This window comes from Danio rerio, chromosome 21 (assembly GCF_049306965.1).
Source record: "Danio rerio strain Tuebingen ecotype United States chromosome 21, GRCz12tu, whole genome shotgun sequence".
NCBI lineage: Eukaryota > Metazoa > Chordata > Actinopteri > Cypriniformes > Danionidae > Danio > Danio rerio.
In genome coordinates, this window is record NC_133196.1 from 37,567,229 (window position 1) to 37,589,957 (window position 22,729).

General features: G+C 34.5%; 2 protein-coding genes across 14 annotated transcripts in view; one reads left to right on the forward strand and one right to left on the reverse strand.

The window, feature by feature from the left end:
* The window catches only part of clint1b (clathrin interactor 1b), a 542,948-nt gene extending 533,654 nt beyond the window's left edge, over nt 1–9,294 (forward strand). Inside the window, exons 1-3 of one of the 6 annotated variants that reach the window (XM_073935433.1) lie at nt 4,315–4,498; nt 4,656–5,540; nt 8,724–9,294. In XM_073935433.1, coding sequence (XP_073791534.1) covers nt 4,667–5,533 — 867 coding nt within the window. In that variant the 5' untranslated portion in view covers nt 4,315–4,498; nt 4,656–4,666 and the 3' untranslated portion in view covers nt 5,534–5,540; nt 8,724–9,294. The other 5 variants (XM_073935432.1, XM_073935434.1, XM_073935431.1 and 2 more) reach the window with 5 other exon arrangements.
* The window catches only part of ebf1b (EBF transcription factor 1b), a 281,523-nt gene that overhangs the window by 190,264 nt on the left and 68,530 nt on the right, over nt 1–22,729 (reverse strand). The gene's annotated exons all lie outside the window — the stretch shown is intronic.

Sequence of the window (22,729 nt, forward strand, 5' to 3'; positions counted from 1 at the left end):
CCTCCTGTGAAGCTGTCATTCTTATTCAAATATTATTTTGGTTGGAATAAAATCAGTTAACCCATTTAAAAAATATTCTTAAAAGAATTACATTTTAAAATATACAGTTGAAGTCAGAATTATTAGCCCCCCGAATTATTAGCCCCTTGTTTATTTTTCCCCTCCTTTTTTGTTTAACGGAGAGAAGATTGTTTTAACACATTTCCAAACTTAATAGTTTTAATAACTCATTTCTAATAACTGATTTATTTTATCTTTGCTATGATGACAGTAAATAATATTTAAAGGTATTTTTTCAAGACACTTTGATACAGCTTAAAGTGACATTTAAAGGCTTAATTTAAAATAAAAAAAGGCCTAAAATAAAACAAATAAGACTTTCTCCAGAAGAGAAAATATTATCGGACGTACTGTGAAAAATGCCCTTCCTCTGTTAAACATAGTTTGGGAAAAAATAAAAGAAAATTTAAAGGGGGCTAATAATTCTGACTTCAACTGTATATAATAATATTTGTAAAATGTAATGACTTTAGCTGTTGAAATTAAAGTATTAATTACAAACAGCATGCCTGTAAGTAAATGATGAATAATTATAGTAATGCCTATAAAACTTTTTAATAAAATACAATATTCCATAACACACCTTTTGGCCCTTGGCCATCTCAGAGAGCAAACGTACATGTGGCTCCACCTTGTTTTTCTCACTCTTGCTGTTTTTGAACAGTGAAATCTCTGAAGGGAGTTGAGAGCTGCCTCAGAACAGAACAACATCTCTGCACAAAACTCTGCAGAGCTAATATTTTCCACCCTAAAACGAATCTCACAGTCTTCACAAAAGGTGGACACTTGTCTCAGAAAGGTTCAACATATCACAACACACATGAATTAAATTGAACATGTGTGTCTGTGTTGGAATCAAATATTATCTAAAAATCATTTTAAAAATCATCAAACACTGCTACCAATTACAATAACTATCTGTTCAGTATATTTTTTCTTTATGTAGAGCAATATTCAGTATATTGTAAGCATTTTGTACAATGCTTATTTTATCAGAAAATAGTTGATAATTTGAATTGCCTTCTATTATAAGATCATTGTGTATTGAACATTTTTAATTAGACACTAATCATAATAACTATATTGTTTGTTGCATTTAATGGACAAGATTATTTTTAAAATCGTTCAATATCAATCAGTTCAAAATCAATATGGACTCCTTTTTTAAACAAAAACAGTAGGAAATATTCTTTAATCCATCTTTCTGCACGCTCTCCTTCTCTTTAATGAGAATTAAAACATTTTCGCTCAGGTTGTCCCCAATTCCATAATCACCTGAAAGCAATTACTCTTCCCAATACCACGTGTTGTTCACAAGGGACCCTGCACGCATATCAAAACCCTCCACAACTTTTGCCATCAGAGAAGTATCAAAGAATAATATTAGATGCTTTCTTTTTTTAATCTGGCACTTTTCCATTTTTAGTACGCACACACATGCACAAACACACACAGACGCTAACACGCTTTCTCAAAACAGTGTAACTGGTTTCATGGGACCTAATTAACATCACCTGCGTTAATTACCGCCTAAAACCAATCAACAGCTTTCCTACTAATTGGGATTTTTTTCTCCATCAAGGCCGGAAGTCACCATGGAGACATGTCACCTGAGGCTTGATGTACATACACACGCTGAATAAAAAGGGACAGCCTCTAATTTAGGCTTGTTTGCGTAGCCTCATCAGCACACACCTTATGTTAGACTTGAGGGATCAACATTGAGCTGTTGTTTTAGAAGCAGTCGATATCAAACGTCCCTAGGTTCTAGCAGTCATGGGGCACAGCTGTGAAAGATTTTCTCCCCTGAGACGCATGCCAGTCAAGATCCCATGTGTGTACACAAATGGGACAAGTGATCGCAAATGCATGCTGTTTTGCATGTGATACCTTATACGTGATCCTGTGTTGTTGTGTAAAATCATGCAATTTTTAAAGTCAGAAAGACTGCTGAGGTTTGTAAAGATGTGAGGATAGAGACGGTCAAGATATAATGGGATTCTGTTACATTCGAACACTTGTGACAGGTGGCAGGGCGCATCCATGGCTCCATAAATATGCTTTAAACTTAAGGAAGCAAGAGTGTAGAATTAGCATGGATTGAGGGGATGTGTCCCCACCATTATCCACCGATTATTAAAATGTCCCCACCGTTAAAAAACACGAAAATTATTAAAAAGCAACAATCAAGTTAAAATCATTATTTTGTCATATCCCTCCCCCTTTGCAGAAGGCTGCATTCATTCCTTTTTAAAGTAAAATCATGTGAATTTACTTTTGCACCATAAGACATGCTTGATTTATTGTTGGTTTTATTACTAATTGTATTTGATAGATAGATAGATAGATAGATAGATAGATAGATAGATAGATAGATAGATAGATAGATAGATAGATAGATAGACAGACAGACAGACAGACAGACAGACAGACAGACAGACAGACAGACAGACAGACAGACTGACTGACTGACTGACTGACTGATTGATTGATTGATTGATTGATTGATTGATTGATTGATTGATTGATTGATTGATTGATGTATTGATTGATGTATTGATTGATTAAAGTGCAAAACAGAGCATGTGCTGGGCTGTTTGCAAGCTCAGATAAGGAAAAGAACATGGATATGTAAAGTATCTTTTAGATTAAAGTGCATAAATTGCTATTTTCATTCATTCATACATTCATTCATTCATTCATGTTCTTTTCGGCTTAATCCCTTTATTAATATGGGATCACCACAGCGCCAACTGATCCAGCATATGTTTTACGCAGCAAATGCCCTTCCAGCCGCAACCTTTCACTGGGAAACACCGAAACACACTCATTCACACACATACACGATGGGCAATTTTAGCTTACCCAATTCACCTATACTACATGTCTTTGGACTTGTGGGGCAAACTGGAGCACCCGGAGGAAACCTACACGAACACAGTGAGATCATGCAAACTCCACACAGAAATGCCAACTGACCCAGCCGAGACTCGAACCAGTGACCTTGCTGTGAGGCGACAGCGCTACCTACTGCACCACCGCGCCACACTAAATGGCAATATTATACTTGCAAAAATGTGTTCAGATGCGGTGGTAAGTGATTATGCACAAGTAAATCTTTATTAAACTACCTTTTATTTAGACATTCCTTTACAATTTAAATGAGAAGTTACATTTAAATTTTACAATTAGGGATTGGTGTCAAATTAGGTTCCCACCAATATCAAAAGCAAATCTTTTATATATTTCAAAAGCAAATATTTATATATTTCTAAAACTTGATATACTGCCCAACCCTTGAACAAAGACTTTTTTTTTCCCTTCTCACAAGCATTAAGCATCCATGTGATGTTCCTGATGACCTAGCACAGACCAATTAATCAAATGCCATATGCGAGTACTCTACACCAAGAAATTATCTTGGCAGCTTTCGGCTATCAATTCTAAATTTCTTTACAAATGCATCTACAACCATGGAGAGGAATCTCTTCCCAATATGACTTCCTTGACCACATACATATATGTCTCCATGCAATATTTAGTGTCTAGAATGGAGGCCATAAAAAGTGGCCAGGCACTGCCATTGTAAATTATAAATTGCTATTGATTTTCTTTGCTTTTCTTTTGCACTAGCAAAGCGCCTCAGGCTCATTGTAAGACACTACTTGCAGAGAGCACTTTATTAGATTAGAAGAGAGCTTTCTCACAGACACGTACTCAGTTTTAACAGCCCAGGGAATGTCATGGGATACTCAAATCCCCGAATTCAACAATGATATCACTGCTATAAAAAAAGATTGCAGAGTAAAAACTGTGCTGGATCATGATCCCGTGAGGACCTTGGGCACACATCTTTGGAAAACCCACAGATCCCTCTACAGTCACAACTCCTAGTGCTAATACTCTATTGTCTTTAATGAGATTTGGTGAATCATATTGTGCTTTGGAAAGAATAACAATAGATAACTAAAAACATAAAGCCTTAGCATAAACTTTTCTGTATGATTTGAAAAGCACATGCCTCCAGGGGTCAGATTGTGCTGTCTATGCTTAGGGGCCAATGCCTGTGCTTGACCTGGTCTCAAAAAAAAGCTAAAGATGTCAGACTTTAAAGTTCCAGGTGTTTTCTTGAGTCTCAGATAAAAAGCATGAGATATACTTTCAGAACATGTGACCACTACCACTGTGATAACAGACTGTGATGAGGATTCTAAATGTCAGCACGTACTGTAGTACTCTCGCGCATGCTCGAGTGACGTCACTGGCGTCACTGTCTCCGTTCGGTCACACACTGTGTGCTTGAAGTTTGGACTTGCTATTTACTCGCAATTTAAATCTTAATCATTAAATTCTTCCTCATTCGCTAAGTATCTGTCTCTCCTACTTAGGGTGACCAAACCCTTAATACATTTATACAAACAAAGCTGCTTTAAAAACGGTCTGTCCCTCGAGCATCCGCCTGTTGTTTGTAGCTTTAGCCTGCTAGCGCCGCTGGTCAGCTAAAGCTACCGACCTCTTTAACCATACACTTTTGACTTACTGGCTTTGCTCTTTACCCCGTAAAATGTCGCTTCCGTCTCTGTCCTTGTGTGCAGGAGAAGCATCGATGGAGGCGTTGGAGCTGGAGCTGGAAGAAGTGGAGTCCCAGATCCGCGCGCTGGTGGTAAGACGGTCGCGGCTACGGGAACGGCTCCTCGCCGTACCTAATGCTAAGGCCGTCTCATCACCTAAGGTACGTGGAAATTACAACCACATCATTCCCTCTACCTCAACCCCGCGTCCTTCTCTGTCCAGGCCCAGCGCACCCGGGGCGCGGCTCAGCCAGGCGTCGTTCACGCCGACACCCGGCTACCACGGCGCCTGGGTGCAGCCGCGCAAGGTGCTTCCCAGATCCCGGGGCAGAACGTCTCCGCCTGTGTTCGAGATCTCCACGGAGAACCGCTTCTCCCCTCTCCGCGAGTCGGGTCCCGATGTGGCCATCATCGGTGACTCGATCGTTCGTCACGTCCGTGCCGCCTCCTCAAAAGGTAATAAAGTACGTACTTTCTGCTTTCCTGGTGCCCGTGTGAAAAATATTTCTACACAGATTCCAACCATCCTGGGCGCTGCCGAGAGCCCTGGTGCCGTTGTCCTCCACGTGGGGACAAACGACACCGGGCTCCGGCAGTCGGAGATCCTGAAGAAGGACTTCAGGAGCCTGATCGAGACGGTTCGACGCACCTCGCCCGCCACGCAGATCATCGTTTCTGGGCCGCTTCCTACCTACCGCCGAGGAAATGAAAGGTTCAGTAGACTTTTAGCTTTGAATGAATGGCTAATAACATGGTGTAAAGAACAGAAATTGCTCTTTGCTAATAACTGGAATCTTTTCTGGGAGCGTCCTAGGCTCTTCCGTCCTGACGGCCTGCACCCCAGTCGAGCCGGAGCTGAACTCCTGTCAGACAACATCTCCAGATTACTTCGCACCATCTGACTAGCAGGTAAAAATTCACAAAATTCACACTATAGCCACCTAGACTCTTGTTCACCCCACTTAAACATCAGTAACGCATATCTGGCGAATCCTATAGAGACTGTGTCTGTTCCTCGTATTATTAGATTAAGAAATAAACGTACTGTGTGCTCCAGGAAAAATCTAGTAAGAATCAAATTAGAAAAACCAGTAGAAAGTGAAAATACAAATTTCGTAAAACTTGGTCTCCTAAACATCAGGTCACTTGCACCTAAAGCACTTATCATTAATGAAATAATAACAGAAAACAATCTTAATGCACTCTGTCTCACTGAAACCTGGCTGAAACAAAATGACTATATTAGCTTAAATGAAGCAACTCCTCCAGGATTCTTATATAAACATGAGGCTCGTCAAACTGGTCGTGGTGGTGGAGTTGCATCAATCTTTAGTGATTTCCTTAATATTAAACAGAGAAACGGACTTATGTTTAGCTCCTTTGAAGTATTATCGCTTAATGTTCAGCTTCCAGATACTATACAAAAACCTATGTTATCTCTCGCTTTAATCACCATATATAGACCCCCAGGACCCTATGTCAAATTTCTAAAAGAATTTTCTGATTTTATTTCTGACTTACTAGTCAAAACTGATAAAATGCTAATTGTAGGTGACTTTAACATCCACATAGATGACGCTAATGATACATTAGGGCTCGCGTTTATGGATTTAATACACTCACTTGGGATAAAGCAAAACGTTGTGGGTCCAACCCATCGCTTAAAGCATACATTAGATCTAATTCTGTCTTATGGAATCGAGGTTGTTGACGTAGACATTATACCACAAAGTGATGATATTACAGATCACTACCTCTTACTATATAAGCTATGTTTACCTGAAATCAGCAAACCCGCTCCAATACTCCGCCCTAGTAGAACTATTGTTCCGTCAACTAAAGATGAATTTATAAATAACTTACCTGATCTCTCTCTATTTCGTAATGCACCCGCAAACTCAAATGATCTTGATGTAGTAACCAGCAGTATGGATGCCATCTTTACTAGCACACTAAATACTGTGGCACCCATCAAATTAAAAAAGGCTAGAGAGATTAAAACTATACCATGGTATAATAATAATACTCGTGCGCTCAAAACAGCAACCCGCGCCCTGGAACGTAAATGGAAAAAAACTAATTTAGAGGTCTTTAGAATTGCGTACAAAGACAGTATGTCCAGCTATAGGAGGGCTCTAAAATCTGCCAGGACTGAGCACCTGCGCAAACTGATAGAAAATAATCATAACAATCCTAGATTTTTATTTAACACCATCTCTAAATTAGCAAATAATCGGTCATCCTTGGAACAAACTACTCCACCGCAAATTAGTAGTGATGACTTCATGAATTTTTTCAGTAATAAAATAGAAGGCTTTAGACAGAAAATAGGAGATGCCAAACTTTCTGCACCGGCTTATACTCCAAATCCTGTAAATATTTCATTAAATCATAATAATAACCTACACTGCTTCAAAATCATAGAACATGAAGAGTTAGTAAAAATTATAAATAGCTCTAAACCAGCTACGTGTATGCTGGACTCAATTCCAACAAAATTACTGAAAGAGCTGCTACCTGCTATAGGAGAACCTCTTCTTAACATTATCAACTCTTCTTTATCTATAGGCCATGTTCCAAACTCTTACAAGCTAGCTGTTATTAAGCCTATTATTAAGAAACCGCAACTAGACACCAACAACTTAGCTAACTATAGGCCTATTTCAAATCTTCCATTTATGTCTAAAATACTAGAAAAAGTTGTTTCCACTCAATTATGCTCTTATCTGCAGACGAACAATATTCTTGAAGTGTTTCAGTCAGGTTTCAGGGCTCACCACAGTACAGAAACCGCCTTAGTGAAAATAACCAACGATTTACTCTTAGCTGCTGACCGAGGGTGCGTCTCGCTATTAGTTTTACTCGATCTTAGTGCGGCATTTGATACCATTGACCACAATATCCTCATAAATCGTTTAAAGTCTACAGGTGTCCAGGGACAGGCTCTACAATGGTTTAAGTCATACTTAACTGACCGCTACCAGTTTGTAAATCTTAATGGACAGCCTTCACAAATCTGCCCAGTAAAGTATGGGGTGCCTCAAGGATCAGTTTTAGGCCCTTTACTGTTTACAATTTACATGCTACCTATGGGAGACATTATTAGAAGACATGGGATCAGCTTTCACTGCTATGCAGATGATAGTCAATTATATATTTCCACTAAACCTGACGAGACGTCTGAACTTTCTAAACTAACTGAGTGTATCAAAGACATCAAAGACTGGATGACCAACAATTTTCTTCTCTTAAACTCAGACAAAACAGAATTATTACTTATTGGGCCTAAATCTTGCACACAGCAGATCTCGCAACTCAATTTACAATTAGAGGGATACAAAGTTAGCTTTAGCTCTACTATAAAAGATTTGGGTGTCATATTAGACAGCAATCTAACTTTTAAAAACCATATATCCCATGTCACAAAAACTGCCTTCTTTCATCTGAGAAATATCGCTAAATTACGAAATATGCTATCCATCTCAGATGCAGAAAAGCTAGTCCATGCTTTTATGACTTCGAGACTGGATTACTGTAATGCTCTATTTGCTGGCTGCCCAGCATCCTCTATTAACAAACTTCAATTAGTACAAAATGCAGCAGCCAGAGTTCTGACCAGGTCCAAAAAATATGATCATATAACCCCAATTTTATCCTCCTTACACTGGCTGCCTGTTAAATTTCGTATTGAATTTAAAATATTACTTCTCACCTATAAAGCTCTAAATAATCTAGCTCCTGTTTATCTAACCAACCTTCTGTCTCGCTACGAACCAACTCGCTCCTTAAGATCTCAAAATTCAGGGCTTCTGGTAGTACCTAGAATAGCAAAATCAAGTAAAGGAGGTCGAGCCTTCTCTTTCATGGCTCCTACACTCTGGAATAGCCTTCCTAATAACGTCCGAGGCTCAGACACACTCTCCCAGTTCAAAACTAGATTAAAGACCTATCTGTTTAGTAAAGCATACACTCAGTGCATCACCTAGCGGGTTCCACACTGGCTTCTACATCTTGCTTATATACACTATGAACAGCAGCTACGCTAATTATTCTCTTTATTCTCTATTTTCACCTGGGGATACTCATCCCGAGGTCCTCAGATTAGGCGGAGTCACTGATTGGATCCAAGACCAGCGACGTGATGATCCCAAGGATTCCATATCCGGGACCAGGCCATATCCTGAGCTGCTGCTGCGCTGATGGTCGTGGGGAGTGGAGAACATGAGTCTGATTCCAGAGACGCTCCAGGGACAGACGAGTCTTCATTGAGGCCATCTTCCAGCATAGACCACGGCGAATGAATTTCTGCACAAGACTTTTGGCCAGCGGAGAAATTAAAATGGTCGTGCCCAACTGAGTCTGGTTCCCTCAAGGTTTTTTTTCTTCACTCCCATCAGGTGAAGTTTTTTTTCCCTCTCCGCTGTCGCCACTGCCTCGCATGGTTCAGGATTGGTAGAGCTACGCATCGATGAATTTGCTCTTCAGTGTTTGAACTCTCAGTAATGATTAAATCACACTGAACAGAGCTAAACTGAACTGAACTGAACTTAAACACTAAAACCTGAACCACACTGTTCCAGTTACTATGACCATTTATGTGAAGCTGCTTTGACACAATCTACATTGTAAAAGCGCTATACAAATAAAGCTGAATTGAATTGAATTTTACCTACCATAGCCACCAAAGATGGGAAGTAGAGTACAAATACTTCATTACCAGTGCTTGGCATTAACTTTTTTGATCACCAGCCACTGTGGCTAGTAGTTTTCCAACATTACTAGCCCCTCGCCATTTTCATTTGCCACAGTTGTGTTGTTGGGAATATATATTTGCATAAATTTAACATTGGCATTCTAAAATTACTTGATTATGTGATATGTCCACATGCCTCCTTAACTTTATTTATATTTTATTTCACATGACTTTTTAGGGCTCTACACAATAAGGATTCACCTTTTTTTTTTCCTGGCCAAACTAAACTTATTATTTCCTTGCCATCATTTTAAAAAAGCTAAATATAGCTGTATACATATACTTTTTATTCAACAAAAATTATTTATTCTTTAAAAAAATTATTCTCATTTATCTAAAACTATACACAGTTTTTTTTGTCCAGGTTAAGCATCCCAGATCAAAAATAGAAAGTTAATCTCCTATTAAAGCAATGTTATTTTAAAGGATAAAAATTAAACCATATTAACGAAAATAACTGCAAGCAAATGAAAGCAGGTGAAAAACACGGTTGTTTTGTGCAAGAAAACAGGAGCTTTTAAGCTCTGGCGCGCTTCACATCAGCTGTGCCTCGCTTACAATGTCAGTGAGAAAGGAAAGCCTGTGTCTCTCTATGCGCCTGATCATCAGGTATCATTTGGTATTCACCTGCTTTCTTTTGCTCACGCGAACAGTTATCAATCATGCTGGTTCTCAGTTCCAGGAGCACATTTCTGTGCATATTGACAAACGGTCTTAAACTAAAATTCTAATCCTTAAGGACAAGGCAGCTCTGGCAATTTAACCCATGGCGAGCGTTTATACTTCTGCATGCTGTTTCTGTTGCGCTGCAATAACACTTTGAAATGCTAGCTGGCAGTAAGTGTTTATGTTCCTCTGTGTCGAAATTCTTCTGTTTTTTTTCTGTTTTTTTTCTGAATGATACCTTTATGCACACGTGGTTCAAACTCGTTAATTTTGAGGCAGGAATCAGTGGACGTGCAACAAGGTAAACAGTCTCCGTCCGGAGCTGCTTCACTGGACTCCATACTTGTTATCAGTTTCTGCATCAGGCTCGCGCAGTTCTCACCTCCGCCTGAACTCGTCAGAACTACCAAGCCAACCAATCACAGAGCATGCGCTATGCGTCGTTGTGACTAGTAGTTACATTTTTTGAGAGGTGCGCGTCTGTGTCTGGTGGGCTGGCGGGTGTTAAAGTCAAGCCCTGTAGATTTTTCTCGTATGAGTACTTTACTTCACTATTTTTCACTTTTACTCCTTATATTTTTACACAAATACCTGTACTTTCTACTTCTTACATTTTTAAATGGGGATCGTTACTTTCGTTTTTTATGTGTATGTTGCAATCTATATTGTTTTATGTCATTGCACTAAATGCTTTTTTAATTCAATTGATGTATATATCTTGTCATCGGGCGAATGTTTTGCTGCAGTAAGCAGCTTTTTTAACCTCTAAACAAGCACTGTAAGTAGGCTTGTTTATTAAGCTTACCAAAAGTATTTATACTGGGTGATTTATAGGACTGGCAATTCATCATGTGAAAATTAATTTTTAAAAATTTTTAAATTTAAATTAATAACAGCATAAATTACTTTATACGGTAAAGGAAATACCCACAATACTCTGAGAACAAACAAACAAAACAAAAAAACAAACAGTGAAATCATATGAGCTGCACGATTTATTTTTTTTATTTACACAGTAATTTTTCCAGTTTTTTTTTTATTTAAAATTACGTAAAATTAAAGTAATAAATTGTAATGACTTGCTCTGTAAAAAAAAAAAAAAGAAATCGTAAAAAAAAAATGTCAAATGACTGGCAGCTACGGCTGCCAAACTAAAACCATAAAATTATGGTAAAATTTCTTTGTTGAAATAAAGTGCAAAAAATAATAAATCTACAGATATTTTCATTAAAATGTTTAAAGAAAACACTTATTTTACAGACTTTTCTTAGATTATTACGATCAAATCAGTTCAATAAAGTTACACACTAAGTGCGCTCACATGCACCTATTCCGGATTCCGCTGATTGCACACACACAGTCGGAGGATCGTTATGAACTGATTACATGCACTTTAAAAGCAGCATAGACCAATTTCTTAGTCTTGTTATACTTTAACTGTGAACATTATGACGCATTTCTCTACTTTTACCTTGCTTTGTTTGTTAATTGTTTAAGTTGTTTGCTGCCGGAACTGACCATTTGCCTGTTATTTGACCATGACTCTGGATTCCCTGCATAATGTTACATCTGTTTGCCCCTGTGTTGACTGTTGTTTGCCTGACCATCTCTGTGTAATAAACCTGCATTTGGATCTGCACTCATTTGTCAATGTCCTCTTCATGTTACAGTTCCATTTAATTTAAGATCTGTAACTGAATCATTCCATATAACTTAAACCTCTACATGTTTTATATAAACACTATTCAATAAAATGTAACAACTGTAATTTTAAAGTTGTGAGAATTTTAATCAGTTGTGTCTCGTTTGTTGTTTTTTCCAAAAATGTTTGATCCAAAATAAAACTGTTAAATTACGATCATGAGCATGTCTTGGCATTTTATTAAAGGTGTTTAATTGTAATGATTTAGGGAAAATTCTTTTAAATAACATTGTTTTCTCTTGAACTTTTAGTGCAGTCAATTTATTGATGGTGTTTGATCATAATAATCTAGGAAAAGTCTGTATAATAACAGTGTTTCTTTGTAAAACTCTTAGTGTGTAACTTTATTGAACGGATTTGACCGTAATAATCTAGGAAAAGTCTGTAAGGTAACAGTGTTTTTCTGTAAACACTTAACCAATTTTAATGAAAAAATCTGTAGATTTATAATTTTTTGCAATTTATTTCAACAAATACATTTTACTGTAATTTCATGGTTTTTGTTTGGCAGCCGTAGCTGCCAGTCATTTGACCTTTTTTTTAAAGATTTTTTTTTTCTTACAGTGACTACTATGGACAATTTAGCTTACCCAATACACGTGTACCACATGTCTTTGGACTGTGGGTGAAACCAGAGCACCCGTAGGAAACCCATGCAAACGCAGGGAGAAAATGCAAACTCCACACAGAAATGCCAACTGACCCAGCTGAGGCTCGAACCAGCAAACTTCTTTCTGTGATACGACTACACTACCTACCTATTTTTATTATTATTATTATTATTATTATTATTATTATTATTATTATTATTATTATTATTATTATCTTTAAATAATGCTCATTAAATGCATGGATTAAGTTAAGCAAATAATTACCCTTTGTAATATGTTAATAAAACAAAACAAAAAAAATCAACAAGACAAAAGACAATTCAGATTTTGACATTCAAGATATTATGAATTTCAGGCATTTTTGAAGCTTTCCGTTTATAGTCTGTGAAAGATACTACTATAAATATTTTTAGTGTGCATGTCACATGATGATCTCAGATGTGTGGGGTATAAAATAATCCTTTTTTAGTCCAGGTATAACACATTTTTGTTGAGTGAGTGAAAATAAAGTACAATTTGACTGTGTCGGCAGTGCTCTAGTTAAACCAGATCCCACTCAAGATTTCAGCGAACCCCTCAATGTCTCCTCTTTCAGAGCCCCTTCATTAGGATTTTGCAGCCATTCTAACACCCTTTGTTCTTTGACAAGGCAGGCATATCCTGTTACTGACGCCAAGAAAAAAATTGCTCTAGTAATGGCACATTGAAGGGCAAGAGCGACCCATAGGACACAATTATTGCTTCCCGGATGTTAACATACCGAGGAAAGTGTCAAGCCTTTTTAAATCATACTCTTAACACTCTGCAAACCTATTTTATCAGCATTTTTCATTTTCAACAGACTTATCCATAGCGTCTTCATAACTGGGTTCATTTTAACATACTTTTATTTTATTTTTTATTTTTTAGGAAAAATGCCTAATCAAGATTTGTATGCAGTAGCCTGTTTTAACATAACAGTTTATATATGAACTTAAATAATTTACATAAGCTGTGATTTTTAATTTAATTTATTTATTACTGATCAATATGTAAAATAATATGATATAGAGTATTTATAACATATATATCTCATGGAAAAAAAATAAGTCACATTTAGTGGAAAAATGCTGAAGCTATGATATTAAGTGTTGTGACCTTCATATAAAAAGTAAAAAAGGGTATGTATATTTAAAGTAAAAGTTAATAAATGTAATTATTTTTATTTTATTTTTTTCTCTCACATGTGTGTTTTTATTTTATTAGGACTGTAAAACATAAAACAGGTAAACACAGAACACATAAAAAGTAATAGAACAGAAATGGAAATAGCAGGAATCTGTTTTAATAGCAAAGATGATCATATTAATAAAAATATTAATATTAATAATAATAATAATAATAATAATAATATTAAAAATAATAATAATAGCAATAATAATATCAGCAACAATAATAATAATAATAATAATAATAATCATGATGATAAACAATGTAAGTTTGAACAATAATAATGTAATAATGTAATTAAAAAAAATTACATACCCATATATTTTCTATCAACGATCATGTTTTTTATTATTTTTTATCAATTATTATTAATTGTATACTATGTTGTTGAGTAGGTACATAGTGGATAAGAGCATAGTGTATAATGTGCCATTTGGGACGCAGCCTTTATTAATAAAAGCTACATACAATAATATATATACTGTAAACTCTAGGTATTAAAGGAGATTATTTAATTAATTAATTTAAATTTCTTAAAAACATTATTAATTAAAATTTTATTTGAATATATCACATGCATCCATGTAGTGGGTTATTATTTTTAATGTTAGTTAGTTAATTAGTTAGAAATGTCTTATTGTATTTTCTTTGTCTTAATGTTATTCTATAACTATCTTATATCTTATACTACATCCCCAAGCCTACCAAATACTAAAAGTTTGACCAAGTTTATATATTTTTTTGAAGATTTCTAAAAAAATATATTATTTGCTTTCTTATTTAATATACAAAGCAAGATTTTTTGAAGAATTCTCATTACACATTCACTTCCATAGTAGGTAAAGTCAATAGGTAATATCAACCAGCATTTATGGCTTTTTAAATTATTATTACAGGTCACACTTTACAATAAGGTTCATTAGTTAATGTTAATTAATGCATTTACTAATATGTTAGTTAACGTTAGTGAATGAAAATACAGTAGTTCATTGTTAGTTCATGTTAACTCATGGTGCATTAACTAATATTAACAAGCATGGACTTGGATGTTAATAATGCATTAGTAAATGTTCAATTATGATTAATAAATGCTGTACATGTGTTGTTCATGATTAGTTCATGTTAGTAAATGCATTAACTAATGAATATTATTGTAAAGTGTTACCATATTACATTTATAAATGTAATTTATAAATAAAAGTAATTTTAAAAGAGAATGAATTTAGAAGTGCGTTTACGATCTGGGTGATGATTGAGTCATGGGTTATATTAGGTATCAGTTGTACAGAAACACAACCCATATTGCACTTCAAACATGAAATGTCGGGAAAAGAGCCAGAGAACATAGATAATTACAAGAAGATTTGACAATCAGATTCCAACACAATGCCATACGCTCATTATCTCTGCCTCCCACAGTTACTCCCTCCCTCTTGTTATGCCTTGTCTATCTTTGTTTTGTTCTCTCTGTCAGTCTTTTATCGGTCAACTAGCATCATGTGTAGCACTACATCAAAAACAATAAAAAAGACAAATTATACACTTTTTAATTTGATATGCCTCCTAATGTCCACGCACAGCATCATCCAATTAATCCAGACAAATAATATAAAAGAGCTTTAGAATTTGTCAGTGATAAATAGGAGTCTTCATAATAAAGAGTTTTCGATTTTATTATTTTTCATTTTGCTGATATAGAAATTGCGTAAAAAAACTGTCTAAAGGTTGTGTAATCACTAATCTCCACATATTCTCACATTCCACTGCAAGCAATAAAACAAAAGCAAATTTCAAGCCTGTTAGACAGCAAGACATGCTGCGCTAAACAAAAGAAAGAGGCCAAAGCAAAGATTATACTTGGTGGAACTCTGACATGTTTATCATCTGCAAACTATTTTTGCAGACCCAGGAAAACAAACATTTCAGAACAACCATTTAACTGTTTGCTATTAGTGAGAGAGGCACAGAAAAGTGGAAGAGAAAAAAGGAAAGAAAGATGAAGGAAAACAGAGAAGCCAAAAGAGCATTGTTATTTACAGCAGTCTGACACAAAACAGAGCGATGAATAACCCAATTGTTGTTTTTGCTTTAACCCGAACATAACTGCACTGTAGAGACATTGCAGAAAACACTAAAGGATTTTCTTGTTGTTGTTGTTGCTGCTGTTTGAAGAACAGAGAGGAAAAAACACCATGACACAGCTAAGACAAACTCAAACAAATTTGAACCGAATTAACAAATTTGACATGGGCTGCAGTTTTAACATTTAGTAAAAAAAAAAAAAACACAAGCAAATTTTCTTGCTTCCCATAAACCTTACTTAATATCTTGACAAGTACTGGACTACTTATACCTATAACTAGGACCAGACAGAACCAGCAGACATTTTTTATATGTATCTATTGAGAAATTAGTACAAAAAAATCTGCAGAATTATTTTGGAAGTATCGTAACTAAAAACCTAATATATATGAAATAAAAAATAATGACTTATTAACTTTTATTTAATAAAATGCAATCCATATCCATCTTGATCCATTTATTTGCTAAACAAAGCAAGTATCTCATATACTCTAATATATCTACTAAAAGAGAGAAAATATTACTTTACAAACTGTATTGTAAATAAATCAAATAAACACTTTCATATTAATGAATAATAGTACTGAAATTTATTTAAAAAACTGAATGTTCTTAAGCTGTTCTTAAAATCTTAAGATTTCTGCAAGTGCAGATTCCATGTGGACCTACCTATAACTAGGCCCACATAGAATCTGCGTGCGCAGAAATCTGCAGATTTCTGCAGATTTTGAGCCCATCATCGAGTTTGTTTATTTACTTGTATAAATGTGTGTAAATTTATAATAATTTATATCAAATTTAAATTAATTTCTGTAATTTTATTGTCTGATATGAAAATATTCATATGATTATTTTAGAATACAGTTTTTAAAGTACTATTTTCTGTTTTGTAGTATATATATTATATGAGAGACTTGCTTTTTATACAGAATTAGTGGATCTAATTGTATTTGTTTTGTAAAATTAAATAAAATTAAAAAATGTGTTGTTTTTTATGTCATATATTAAGTACGATACTCATTTTGCATAAATTTGCTTATTTTTTACAAAATTCTATAGCAAAACATGTCCGTAGATTCTGTCTGGCCCTACCTGTAACCCATAAAAACATTAGTCACAAACGTCCAGCAATGTTTTTTTTCCAGTAGTCTAAATTACAACTTTCTTGTTTGTGCGATCTGATAATAATGTTTGTTTCTTAATTTGGAACTCCTAGTCGTTTGCCTATAGCTATTTATAAGAACAAATCTTACCACCACATATTTCAGAGGGGCCAAAGGCCAGATGTTCTGCAGCAATGAGGGCAGAGAATACAAGAGCACTGAGAGATCTCTAAAATTTGCATAGAAACCTTTCTTAAAGTAAATGTACACCAGAATATACTTTATTTGTTGATGATTATGGCTCATAATAAGGTAAATAACGTGGTTTAATTATGTTAATATTTAAGTTAAATACACTGTAAAACACAACAGTCAACTTTATCAAATAAAATGAGTGTACATAACTCAAAATTTACTGAAAGGTAATGCTACTAATTTGAAAACAGTTTTGAACTTCGTGTTGAAGGTAATGAGTTATTTAAATACCTAATTACTTCAACCTAAATTAAGCAAGTTTACAGTATAAGATCAGTTTTTTTTTTAACTCAAATTGTTCGTTGCAATCAGTTTCCTCAAACGGTTTGAGTTGCTTCATTGGGTTTTACAGTACTCAGTTGGTTTGAGTTCTCTTCATTTATTTATTTTTTTTTTACTGCGCTCAAATTGCTTCATTTACTCAAAGAGATTACGTCCACAGTACTCATTTGGATTAGTTTTTGAACTTAAATGATTTGTTGCAATCTGTTTCCTCAAATTATTTGAGTTACCTTAACATTTTGGGTTTTACAGTATATGTTTATTTATAGTTTACTTATAGCTGCACACGTTCTTCTATCAAGTTTTTTTTTTTCTTAGATCACAGGAAACTGCCTTTTTGCCATCCATTTCACAGTGAATACAAATCGGGATGCATTTAAACAAAACAATTTTATTAAACAGTTAAATCCATTAAAAATAAGAGTTTGGTCACCTATCATCTTTAGGGTTACAAACATAATTCAGTTGAATTCAAAATAGTTACTGAAGTAATATTTACAAACAAAACTGCCACAATTTATTTTTATGTTTCTCATTTACCTATTTTTCCTATTCATAAAACGTAATTTGATTAGTTGCTCTTTTCCAACATATTATTTGGGTGTACATATTTTTGAAATGTAATCTTTTTGAGTAGTTCCAGTTTTGGCTTTGATACTGACTAATCTAATGTATATAATCTAATTTTTTTTATAACACATCCTACAGAAATTATAAAAGAGAGATCTGTAAGGGGTGTATTCATTTATGCTGAGTAGTGGATACACAGGGGATTCGCAAAGTATTCATAGCGTTTCACTTTTTCCACATTTTTTATGTTACACACTTATTCCAAAATGGGTTAAATTAATTTATTTCCTCAAAATTCTAAACACAATACCCCATAATGACAATGTGAAAAAAATATATTTTAAATTTGTTGCAAATTTATTACAAATAAAAAACCTGAAAAAAACATATGTACAGAAGTATTCACATCCTTTGCTATGAAGCTTTAAATTGAGCCCAGGTACATTCAGTTTCCACTGATTATTCTTGAGATGTTTCAACAGCCTAATTAGAGTTCACCTTTGGAAAGTTCAGTTGATTGGACATGATTTGAAGAAGCATACACCTAAGGTATAAGGTCCCAGGGTTGATAGTGCATGTCAAAGCACAAACCAAGCATGAAGACAAAGCAATTGTCTGTAGATCTCCAAGACAGGAGCATAGAGCAAAGTGGCCTACATGCTCCATCATCCATAAGTGGAAGATGTTTGGAACCACCAGGTCTCTTTTTTAGATCTGAAAATAGCTGTACATTGTTGCTTTCCATCCAATCTGATAGAGCTTATGAGGTATTGCAAAGAGGAATGGACAAAAATTCCCAAAGACAGGTGTGCCAAGCTTGAGGCATCATATTCAAAAAGACTTGAGACTGTAATTGCTGCTAAAGGTGCATCAACAAAATATTGAGCAAAGGCTGTGAATACTTACGCATACTATGTATGCGTGATTTTTCAGGTTTTTCATTTTTAATAAGTTTGCCACAATTTCATGTGTCATTTGTCATGTGTAGAATTTTGAGGAAATAATTGAATTTAATACATTTTGGGAAAATGCTGTAACATAAAAAAGTGTGGAAAAAGTTAAGCGCTATGAATACTTTCTGGATGCACTTTATGAACACATAACATGATAGATAGATAGATAGATAGATAGATAGATAGATAGATAGATAGATAGATAGATAGATAGATAGATAGATAGATAGATAGATAGATAGATAGATAGATAGATAGATAGATAGATAGATAGATAGATAGATAGATAGATAGATAGATAGATAGATAGAAAGACAGACAGACAGATACTAATAAATAATAATAAAATAATAATATATGATGAAATAAAAGTTAGTTTAAACTGTGCATGCTGGTGTATAGATCTAGTTTAATTAATAAAGTCTACTAATGCTGCAACACAAACACTGTATGTGTAGTATATGTAAATCAGTAGAAATGTAATAGCTGAATAAATTTTAAGATCAATGTTAAGTGATAATTATTAGACCCCTTTAGATTTTTTTTTTTTTTATATTTCAGAAATGTTGAACAGAGCAAGGAAATCTTCACAGTATGTCTGATAATAAATTTTCTTCTGGAGAAAGTCCCTGTTTATGATTCTCACGCACGGGCGTAAATCCACATGCAGGTTTATTCAGTGGTCAGGCAAGCAATTGTCTATAGGTGCAAACAGATATATGAAGAAAGTCCAGAATCATAGTCGAAGTAACAGGCGAGAGGTCATGTATGAAAATGTAGTCCAGAAATGGCGGATTTGTAGTCCATGGTTATTGTGAATGAAATCCAGCGATCTTATGAAGTACGATCAATGGTAATCGTGACATAAATAAACTTGCAGTGTTATGCATTAGATAAAATTACAGAGAAAATGGACAGAAGATAACTTTTTCAGTGCAGCTAAATGCTAAGTACAAAAAGTTTACATATTAGGGCAATTTGGCTTTCAGAATGAGTGCTTATGAAAATACTAGTGTCACAATATCAATCACAGTCAAAGCAGAAAGAAATGATTGAAGAACAGGCAGAGCAGGGTCAGTCAGATGTACAGTGTCAGGTAAGGGTGTTGTGCTTTCATTAAAGGGATAATGACAATTCTTTTGGGGGGGTGAACATTTTTTTTTTTTTTTCAAATGTTTTTGGAGTTGTGGCTGTATAGCAGATGAACTTCACAGGCTCACTGATTTACAATATGATCGGTCAATTTAATAAGTGTAATGTAGTTATTATGAGTATGGAAAACGTCTTTTCTTGCATTTATTCTGCTTCAGGAGTCAGTCTGTTGACTGTAAACAACACAACAAACAATGCAATAATTAGTTTTGAAGAAAAATTTGCTTTGTCATTGAACCTGATAAAAAACTTTGAAAAATAATCATAATAACGTAGTCCCCATGCTATAATAATATTGATGAAACCATTTTTTAACTGCGAGGACATATCTTTATTAGTACAATTCGATTGTATTATTTGTGTCCCCTTCAAAAAAAATGCTCGAAAGAAATTTTACATTTATTGTCCCCACCCCCTCCTGTTAAATCAGATTTACACCCATGTTCTCATGATACATTATTCGAGGAGGTTTGCACTTCTACTTGGTACCACACTTGGCCCACATATGGATGTAATGAGGCAAGTAATTGATGGGCAGTTGATTGGAATTGAAAGACAGAAACATACAAGCTGTTTCAGTTCAGTAGTCTTTTAAAAAGCTGCACTAGTGCTTGGATGTAATGCAGTGCAGAGCAAGCATTAACATTTCTCCCAGGGCAAAATAGTTAAACAAGCATGTGCTTTTAATTAAACATGTAATTCAACAAATATAAAACAGTCATAACCAATTAAATGTGCAGTCTAGGGAGGAAGTGAGAGCTCTGAAAGGATGAAACTGAGGTGTTGCATTTAAGTTTCACGATAATAAAGAGATATTCCATAGTACATACAAACAATCTATGAAACACAATCAGGTATGTAGATTTTCTGCTGTGTTTTTACAAATGGAAAGGTTACTGGAAAAATGTTTTGTGGCAAAAGATAACAGGCAACATACACATGGCATACTATATTAAAAGCATGTTATTTATGTTCATTTCCCTGCCACTGTGTCTTTAAGGCCAACATTGATTTTTGTTGTTGTTGTTGTTGTTGTTGTTGTTGTTGTTGTTGTTGTTGTTGTTGTTGTTGTTGTTGGAAAGAGAAGACCTTAGCTTAGCCAATTATGTGCTTTGGTTAAGTCACATGATATGCAGTGTTTTTCTGTAGTGAAATTTTGACAGACTGGCATTTATTTTGAGTAGTTGCTGAATGCAAATGTAAACTTCAGTAAAAGCAAAAGATCAAATTATGTCAGATTCACACAAAAAAAAAATCATCACCTCCAGTAATTTATGATGACATATTCGCAACTCAATTTTTTTTTCTTATTATTTTTTGTAAATGGATCATGTGTGTTGCCATATGACAACACTGTTCAGTAATGGAACATGCAATATTACAATGGGTTAGCTAGCTAGCAAGGTCAGCTGTGAACTTTTAAGTTTTAACAAAAACAACATGAATGCTAATAATATAATGTTGATTAATTGTATGTTAATGGTGTTTGTATTATGGATAAAATCTAGTTTTAATGGCAATACCACTTTTAAATAGATACGAATACAGGGAACAGTGTATTAGTGAGCACCACTATGTTCTATGATTGAAGTGAAAGAAGAAAAGGACAGAACTGGCTCTTCCTGCAGATGAAAGTGAGGATGAGATGGGTTTTGCTGACCATGAGAATGATGTAGATTGGACATTTCACACGAGCAGTGATGGAGACTGTTCAAGTAAGTTAATTCTGAGACAAATCAGACAGGCGTAGTATAGTATATAGTATAATACATAAACATTGTTAGCTAGTAGCTTCATTATTCTGATGCATCTGGATATATTAGACTTGTTATTTATTTTTAAAATATTTACTAGAAAAAATATTTATATTCACTGTATGTTGCATACATGATAATACAATATTATGATTGTTTTTAATTATACTCAGCAAAAAAGAATGGAATAAATGAAAGCTGTTGGAATATGAGTTGTTGGAAAGTTTGTGTAAGGTGTCGTTTTTTAAGTTCTGTGTTAAAGCTTACAGTACTGCAACACTAATTAAATAATTTCAAACAAACAAACAAAAAAAAACATTCATTAAACAGAAAGTTCTAAACTTTAAATTTCTAAGTTAAATCCACAGTTGGACATTGTTGCCATATGGCAATATATCATAAAATACATTAAAAACATATATATATATATATATATATATATATATATATATATATATATATATATATATATATATATATATATATATATTTTTTAGATCTATCATAATGCGTGCTGTAGAGGATTAAATATTGGAGTGTTGGAGTTTTGCAGTTTTGTAAGAGTAACTAAAAAAAATATTAACATTTATGTTTAAAACCATTTAGAGATTTTGCAAAAGACCATTTATCTTATTCTTAACCACAAATAAAACAGTTTAATTCAGCAGGCATAATGGATTGTGATCCTCACATATTACAATGTGCAACAGCATATTCATAGACTCGTAAACCAAGCAGATATTCCCACACAAATCATTTGCATCAACTCCTACAATTACATATTTACTCACCATACACTCCCATAAAGGGACAAAAACCATGAAAAACACTACAAAGAGTGCAAAGTGAAGGTCAGCGTGGTCAATTCTAAGGGGAAATGCTGTCCCTCCTGCCTTGCACACAGCACAGGTTTTCCTACTATTGTCATCAGAAAGAATAACAGCGTTCATTACAGCCAAGCAATTGTCAGCTTTTCCTGGACAAATTATAAAAAGAAACAAAAGCA